General features: G+C 37.7%; 2 protein-coding genes across 2 annotated transcripts in view; one reads left to right on the top strand and one right to left on the bottom strand.

Annotated features, from left to right (window-relative positions):
* The first annotated feature begins 3,345 nt into the window (after positions 1-3,345).
* On the top strand, positions 3,346-7,017 carry SUT4 (sucrose transporter 4). Its single transcript, XM_087322147.1, has 5 exons — positions 3,346-4,758; positions 4,963-5,822; positions 5,906-5,969; positions 6,401-6,444; positions 6,545-7,017. The coding sequence occupies exons 1-5, from the start codon at positions 4,266-4,268 to the stop codon at positions 6,701-6,703; spliced, it is 1,620 nt and encodes a 539-aa protein (XP_087178273.1). The 5' UTR covers positions 3,346-4,265; the 3' UTR covers positions 6,704-7,017.
* A 1,282-nt stretch (positions 7,018-8,299) lies between these two features.
* Positions 8,300-9,069, bottom strand: part of LOC147861537 (callose synthase 3-like) — a 34,249-nt gene continuing 33,479 nt past the window's right edge. Inside the window, exons 44-45 of the mRNA XM_087322701.1 lie at positions 8,753-8,938; positions 8,300-8,672 (exon numbers count right to left, since the gene is read on the bottom strand). Of these exons, the coding sequence (XP_087178827.1) occupies positions 8,436-8,672; positions 8,753-8,938 (423 nt within the window). The 3' untranslated portion in view covers positions 8,300-8,435. The remainder of the gene's footprint in view (positions 8,673-8,752; positions 8,939-9,069) is intronic.

The raw sequence follows: 9,069 nt of genomic DNA, 5'->3' as shown, positions 1-9,069 counted from the left end.
ATGTGGACTCCTTAACCTTGATTGCGAAATCCACAATTATATTGTCCATAATTGCTCTTACATGTCTATATACCTTGTTGTTTTTATTATTATAAAAAGATACTTTCCATTAGTTAGATAGAGTGTCTTTACCAATAAGTACCATAGAAATGTAACCATAGACATTCAGAAACATTACCCCATTATGTGTTTATCATCCTGCAGTATGTAAAATTTATATACCTTATTGTTACTAAGAAGACTGCAAAACTATTGATCTCTAACAAGTCTCCTATGGTTTATGGGCCTAGATGCTATAGAAACTTTAAATGTTTTAGCTATGTTTTGTAATGTGATTAATGTTAGACCCAACACATCAATTTTTGACATTTGACGTATTTTTAATTAATTTAAGTTTGTTAAAATGTGCCTCAATATGTATTTTTTCTCTTGGCAATGCATGGTTCAATTAGTTCTAAAATATGTGGCAACTAAACATGCAACTAAATGATGCACACAAATATTACTCGAGCAATGTTCGAGTAATATTTGTCCTTTTCGGAGACCAATATATAGATTAACTTAGGATCTTGGAGAACTGTATTGGAAGGTGTGGGTACAAGATCACATCAAATACGTGCCGTTCTTTCAGTATTCTGTGAAGATTGGTAGGAAAATATTAGGTGCTAGATCATAGAAAGAACCAATTGCAAATGTTGTTTGGAGACAAAATGGACTTTCTCCAAAACATCTCAAACAATTTTGGAAATGGCTGTGGGGTATAAAGATGAGTAGGAAAATTGTTTGTTTTCGATGGTTGTTAGTTCATAATGCTATACCAATTAATGGGTGGCGAAAAGGAACTGTAGACAAGATGTGCCCTTTCTGTATAGATGTAATAGAGACTGCTAAACATTGTTTGTGGAGTTTGTGGTTTTGCTATGGACATATGGAAACGAATCATAAAATTATTAACTCCAGTATATCCTACAACGGTGTAGACATGGGGTGCAATATTATAGGCGGTGGTACATGATAAACCTATGGTGTATTAACAGGAGGAGGTTGCAGATGCTATTGTGATGAGACATGGTTTGATGGAATTTTTTTGATCACTTTGAATCCACAAATACAAATTGATAAACCTCAAATATGACAATTGGTAAGTAGTATTACAATTTGGTATATTTGGAAGGCTCGATGTTTGAAGGTATTTCAAATGTGACTACAAGACCTGCCCAAATAAATTCGGGAATTTGGATAGAGATTGTGCATAATCTCAGAGGGGTTTTGGATAGTATAAAAGGTAATACGCATCAAGTGGAGCTTAAGCGTTTGGAGTTTCATGCCATTTGGGACATAGGTATATTCTATAGACGACGTTTTGATAAGGTGGAGTGGTTCTACTCAACACCAAAGTATTTATTTAAGCCGATGGTTAGAATTTAGAAAAACATAAGAGATTGGTGGTATATCTTGTATGTTTAGCCTTATGGTGTTTTCTAATACTAATGTAGTATCTTTTTTGGGAATTCTTTTTTGTCCTTTTCGTTTTTTGGGAATTCTTTTTTGTCCTTTTCGTGTCCCGAATGGTTAATTAAAATTTAAAGAATAAAACAAAGGGGAAATTTCTTAAAATAATACTTATGAGTTTTTGTTTATTTCTTGAAACGTCCCTAGTCAACCCAAAAAGAGATAAAAAGGAGACAATTTGACCATACAATCGTTCCTATTGCACATGTGATTGAGATAAGGGGATGAATCAATTGTATAATTGATCATGTAGTACATATAAATGCGGAAGAGGGCATTGACCAAAGGGCATTTGGGGAATAAAGAAAACCTCACCTTTTTCCTAAAAAGGACATTTGATTCATATACTATTCTATAAAGAAATAGAAACAATTTGCTATGTGGATTGATTCCCTTAATTGTCTATATTTGTTTACCTATGAATCGTTCTACATCAAGAAAAAAATATCACACTGAGGCCATTAGAGCCTTGCCGATTTTTGACAAGCCACTGCAAGTTGAGCAATAGATCAATTGCCACAATTTTTTTGTGCCCAAAACTTTTGCCCCACAGGGACATGAATTACAATTGTGTGGTTGAATCTCGACAACTGAACTCTGGAGTCTCTAGAATGCTTAATTTTTTTGAGCAATAGAACTAGTGTTGGTGTGTACCTTTCGCTTTAGAATCAATTGTCGTTTTTCTTCTCTCAATTTGTTTTTTTCCTTTACTCGATTATATTGCGGATAGTAGGATCATGAAATGCAACAAAGATGGTTGGTTGACCAATTAGAACTGGGCAGTGTTGGTTGAACTACTCGTGCTCGGTCCTTACTTGTTTTTGTGGGGGAAGCTTAAAATATGTTGTACAAGAAAATTTCCACCTTGCATAGAATCAATCTCAATTGTCGCCCATTCAATAAGATCATACATTGAAACAAAGCCTCCATATTCATGCGAATGAACCATATACAATTCGAGTGTGGGCAGGTGATGCCGAGATGAATGATCAGTTGTGGGGAGTGGTCGTAAGCACTAACAAAGGAATGGCATTCTTCAATTCTTATATAACTTCCGCGAATGTGATCGTATTGGCATGATATCCTTCCCTGCACACACGGATTTCGCTTCCGAAGCTTGGCATTGAGCAAGCTTGTCCTGTATCGAGAACGAGGGATCGAAGCATCCAATCCCTGGTCCTGCACGAGTGTGAATGGACCCAAATGATCCCCGGCCCTGCACCGGTGTGAATGAACCCAAATGATTTGTAAAGTATGTAGCCCATATCTCTCTCTCTCTCTCTCTCTCTCTTTCTCTTCTTCACTTCACAAAGCCAAATTTGTCGCGCTCGTCTCTGCAATCCTTCTCGTATCCATGGAGGAAACGAACCCACTAAAAAGACGCAGACAGACGCCTTCTTTCTTCATTCTATCCTCTTCTTGTTATCTCTGAGATGAGCAGAAACAGAGTGGGATACCCGAGGGCTTCTCCATCGATATATCCTCCCTCTATCCTCAAAAAGGTGTGCGTAAAATCCTTTCTGCCCATGATCATTGCCTTCTCTAAGATCCCATCGCCGCCATTATGTTTTGTCGCCAATTTATCATCTTGCGACTATTCTCTTCGTGCGTTGTGGGTGGTTTTTGTGTAAGGGTTTGATATGATATTCCATAGCTATCAGAACTGTATAATATTGTATGTGTGTGTGTGTGTGTGTCTCTCTCTCTCTGTCTTATATATTTAGGTGCTGGTAACCCACTTTATCGCACATACATCAATTGCTAACATACACCTTCATATATGCAATCATATACCATCATGGTACCTATATAAGACGGCAAGTACATAGATCACATCACTATACTCTACACACAAGTAGATATATTCAATCTAGAAGTATAAATGCATTAAACATACATAAAACACCTCTCTGTATGCATAAGTGTGTATCATCAATGTTACCATGTTTTATAAACACGCAGCACCACATGCGTAGACCAGCTCAACGTACCCTGCACATAAGAACATATATTCAATCTATCAGTTTCCATGGTATTTGTGCATACTTAGTCTCCTCACTAAACCCTAATGCAGAAGTCTGCTCACTATACTCTATACACATATGCTCAATCTAGCTGTATCATTGTTGTATATACATAACACATGACCACCTTACTGTACTGTCTACATAGCTATATACACAATCCAGCAGGAAACATGCTGTATATACAAACACCACATGCATAAACTACATTACTATATTGTATACATAAGTACATACTTTCAATCTAGCACTAGGTCTACCAACGTGTTTTTGTTCATACAATCTAAGCAAGCAAGATAGTGCCTGCATCAACCATCAATATATTTATGTATCTGCTTAGATATAGTGGAGCAATGTTACATAATAGACGCAGCGCAAGAGGTTAAACGTAGGTAGATATATTCTATCTAGCATTATATCCACCAATAATAATTGATTATACATTTTGAACAGCTGAAATCTCTCTAATTGTAAAACCATCTCAAGGTGTAAATGTTCTATGAGGATGCTACTTTATTGAAGAAAAACTATATGGACCCTGTGGAGGAGCTTAAATATAGGTAGGTATACTCAATCCACCAACAAGCCTTATCATAGGTATACTATCTACCAACAAGACTTATTATACGATTTGAGCAAGTAGGTGATCTCTCTACTTGCTAACAGTCTGATCAAGAAGTGCTATAAAAAGAAGATTCATAATTGAAAGACCATTGAAAAAAAGGAAACATGGCTACTTGGGAGGAGACTGCGAATGAAATTGAAAAGCCTTTATTAAGTAACAAAGGTAAGAACAGAGTACCGTTGAGAGCATTAGCCAGAGTGTCATTAGTGGCAACTGGTGTTCAATTTGGTTGGGCGCTTCAACTCTCGCTTCTAACACCGTATGTACAAGAACTTGGTATTCCCCATGCTTGGGCAAGCTATATTTGGCTCTGTGGACCTATATCTGGTATGCTCATGCAACCCCTTATAGGGCATTTTAGTGATCAATGTGAGAGTAAATGGGGCAGAAGGCGGCCTTTCATAGTCACTGGTGCGGGTTTTGTTATTTTGGCTGTTCTTGTCATTGCCTTTTCTGCTGATATTGGCTATGCTCTTGGTGATAGCTTGATATCTCGTCCTCGTGCCATCATCATTTTTGTTGTTGGATTCTGGATTTTGGACCTAGCCAATAACACCCTTCAGGGTCCTTGCCGCGCCCTTCTTGCAGATTTTACAGGTAAATGGATGGTGTAAGTTTCATTCAATTTTCCAACTTGATTACTTGAAGATTGATACTGTTCTTGACTTGTTCTGGTCCAATAGTCAGACAAATTTCAGAAGGCATCATGGCTAGATAACTTTGTTTCTGAATTGCATACAGGGTCATTAACTCTTGATATACAATAGTACTCTTATGAAGCTGTTTGATGTTATGGAACAGGGAAAGATCATCGGAGGTCTCGCCGAGCAAATGCCTTTTTCTCATTATGTATGGCTATTGGAAATATCCTTGGATATGCCACTGGTGCATATAGTGGCTGGTATAAGGTCTTACCATTCACCTTGACCATAGCTTGTGATAAGAGTTGTGCCAATCTTAAATCTGCTTTTCTTCTGGCCATCATTATGCTTACATTGACAACAATTATGAGCATCACAGCAGCGTCTGAAATACCGCTGTGTCCTTCAGTCACTTGCACCAGTAAGAAACTTACCAATTCCACTGTGCCAATGTTGTTATGCATGGAGTCTTCTACTCAGATATCTCATGACAATGGTACAAAGGAAGCATTTCATGTAAGTGGAGATGAGGAAGAGGAAGGTGGATGTGAGCTTGAGCAAGAAGCTTTCTTTTGGGAGCTTTTTGGCACTCTTAGGGATCTTCCAAAACCCATGCAAATTGTTCTTCTAGTCACGGCGCTAACATGGTTTTCTTGGTTCCCATTCATACTTTTCGATACAGATTGGATGGGACATGAAGTTTACCTAGGTGAACCCTCTGTTACAGATGCTCATTTGGCAAAGCTTTACCATACTGGTGTTCGAGTGGGTTCTTTTGGGCTCATGCTTAACTCTATTGTTTTGGGTATTTTTTCACTACTCATAGAGCCCTTATGCCGAAAAGTTGGCCAGAAATGTGTCTGGGCTGCAGCCAATTTTATAATGTGTGCCTGTTTTTCTGGCACTGTTGTTATATCAGTCTTATCGAAGGATGGTTCTTATTCAGCATCAGGCTACCCTCCTCCTGGTATTTTGTGGTCAGCCATTGGTATCTTTGCAGTTCTCGGTATACCACTCGCTGTAGGTTGTCAATGCCTTAACATGATTTGAAAGCTATTTTCGCAAGATGATACAGGTCTTTGATTGATGTTGTAATGTCTCAGGTTACCTATAGTGTTCCCTATGCTGTAACGACAACTGTGACAAATACAACCGGTGGTGGCCAAGGTGAATTCATATGTTTCAGTAACATGTGCCTTAATTGATTTGTTAGAAGAAAAATACTATCCTTTTGCAACCCTTGAGTTTTGGAAAGCGACTTTGTAAAGCCATTTTCGTTGTAAAAAACAACAGTCTGTTTTACAAGAGCATACCATTGGTCACACTGGAATTATACTTTAACCCACAACCTTAAGGTTATAAAGTATAATCTTTAACACTATACTATCATGTTTCTGCTTTTAGTTTATAGTTGCAATGACTGCCTAAACATTCTAGTTTAGTAAGTAATGTTTTCTCTCTTACTTGGGGGGTTAATTCCAATCTGAGGATGGGTGTGGAAGCTGAACTGCTAACCTGTGAATTACCAGGCGAGGCCATGGTCCTGGCTTATATTTTAAAAATATCTTAATATCAAGAACTATTTTTTCACCTTCCAGGTCTTTCCATGGGCGTGCTCAACTTGGGAGTAGTAGTTCCTCAGGTATGATGTATCTATCATCTCAGATGACTCTTGACATTTTTCTTCACTTTGCAAGACATTCACCACTCAACTCATCTTGGATTGCTTCTCATTATTGTAGATTATTGTTTCCCTTGGGAGTGGTCCGTGGGATGAGCTTTTTGGTGGGGGTAATATGCCAGCTTTTATGTTGGCTTCTATAGCTGCTTTAGCGAGTGGTATTTTGGCTGCAATTTTATTGCCTAAACCACCACTAGATTACAACTCCCTGCCCAAGTAGTTTGTTCTGCACACCGCTAACTATTCCCCTAGTCTGCCATGAGAGATTCAAACACAATTTCTTCTCCTTGTATTACGTACATCACTTTGGCAGTGCTTCCTTTTCTTTGACATATTGCTGTGTTTAAACCATTCCTAAATCTGACATGAAAGGGTTATACTCGATCCCCCCCCCCCCCCCCCCCCCCCCCCCACCTATGTATTATGTACAAATGTCTACTTAAACTGTATACGAGAACACATTGCACCTTACTCTATGGTGATGGTTTTTCTACCTCTTAATTAGCAAGAATTATCAAAACATTTGATGTACTATACCTGGATTTTTTGAGGTTATTCTCTAAGGCATTATTAGTACATGCGTATCTATGCTTATCAATTCACGCCCATGTACGTAAATACACACATGTACATAGGTAATTATGATGATTTGTACTTATAGGTCATCATTTCATGATACATTTTTGAATCTAATAGCTGTAGTTCCATGTAGGCAATGTTTTGAACATAAGTGTTAAAGCCTGAAATCTTACAAATAAGATCTAATGATATCATAGCTATGACAACACTCTTATGTGATCATTTAGAATTCTTACCAAGAGGAATAAATCTTTATTCTATAGATGATGGTTGTAATGCTAAATAAAGAGGGAAATGCTACAGCAGTAAGTTAATGTACCTCATATTGGCAAATAGTCTATAACATGTCCCTCAAGGATGGTATCGTGAAACTGACAAGAGGGCATAAAAGATGTGCAAGGGACCACGAGGTATTGGACCAAGGAAGATAGTAGTGAAGTTGTTGGCTTTGTAGCGTTTGTTGGAGTGGAGGAGGTAGGTTGGCAGATGGGTGTGCTGCATGATCTTGGGTATATATACCATTCTGTACATGCGTAGATGACTCACATGTTCATATACATGTGCAAATGTCCTTCCAGAATAAGTGAGTGTGCACATGTATTTGTGTACTTGTATTAAATTGACTTTGTTCATGCTAATAGATGTGTAAATATTTTAGCTTGTATAAGAGCATAGGGGTAACATTCACATTTAAAGGGGTAACATGCATTTGTGTGTAATTATTCGATTATTTTTATGTGCACATACATGTTTGTTTTCATATGCACATGTGTTTTAGGTATATGTACGTGTGTGTGTGTGCAATTAGGTGTGTGTTCTTAAATTGGTTTGTTGCATTTATGATTGAGAACAATGACATCTTGTTCATCATAAGCCTCCCACACACCCTCATGATTCAGAAAAAGGGAGATGTCCTTAATATTGCTAATCAAGAATAAGACAGTGAAATGTAAGAAGCAAATAAGGAAAGAACATATCAAGAACCTTCTGAAATGAAAGGAACATCTTAATTAAATTCTGAATGTCAAGGGCAGCTTTTTATGTAATGTACAATGTGAATGCTAGATATGTATTGACATGATATTACAATGAGGCATTAACTTCGTCTTATTCATGTGGAATAAGATTACCAAGTCATCTGAGCCTCTCCTTTCGCCAGCCAAGATCCTCTTGGTTAAACAAGAGTCAAGGACTGAAATTCAGAGACAAATGGAAAACATGCCAACACTTCAATTGGAGTGAAAATCTGTAACCCCATCATGTATTCATAACCTTGAGCAAGTGTCTTTATACAATCCCAAAACATAAAATATTTGACCACTGGTATTGGGGAATTTGTCTTATTCATGTGGGGAATAAGATTACCAAGATGATTAGTCATCTGAACCTTTCCTTTCACCAGCCAAGATCCGAGAAATCTGAAGCCCTCTACTGAATGCTTGGTTAAACAAGAGTCGAGACTGAAATTCAGAGACAAATGGAAACCATGCCAACACCGCAATCGGAGTGAAAATCAGTAACCCAATCATGCGTTCATAGGCTCGAGCAAGTATCTTTATACAATCCCAAAACATAAAATAATCGACCACTGGTTTGCAAGCGTGAGAAATCTGCAAGTTTCATATGCACATAACAGTCTTCAATGTTTCTTAACAAACATTAAAGTGACAAATGATGGGAGAAATGTCACCTGTAATAATGCCCATCCGGTAGGTAGAAAAACCACCAGGCATATAAAGAGATCACCAATAGTGAAGGATAAATCCACGAACATTAAAACAAGAGTGACGAGGCATCCTACACTAAAACAAACCTCGAGCAGCCTGAAAAGAAGATGATAGTCTGCAGAAAACCTCTGCCTCATAACAGATGCAACCTGTTTCAGTTACAAAATTTTGGATGTTTAGCATAAAAATATTCTAATACATGATAGGGAAAAGCCCCAAAATATCTGCAATTACTAGAATAAACCTACTGCAAAGGGTTTTTCTGGTATTCTAGTTATAT

Source organism: Azolla caroliniana, unplaced genomic scaffold, assembly GCF_043228905.1.
Source record: "Azolla caroliniana isolate FFs.n. ecotype wild unplaced genomic scaffold, voAzoCaro1.0.p SCAF_7, whole genome shotgun sequence".
NCBI classification, from domain to species: Eukaryota; Viridiplantae; Streptophyta; class Polypodiopsida; order Salviniales; family Salviniaceae; genus Azolla; species Azolla caroliniana.
The sequence above is the reverse complement of the archived record's forward strand: the minus strand, read 5'-3'. Positions and strand labels throughout refer to the sequence as shown.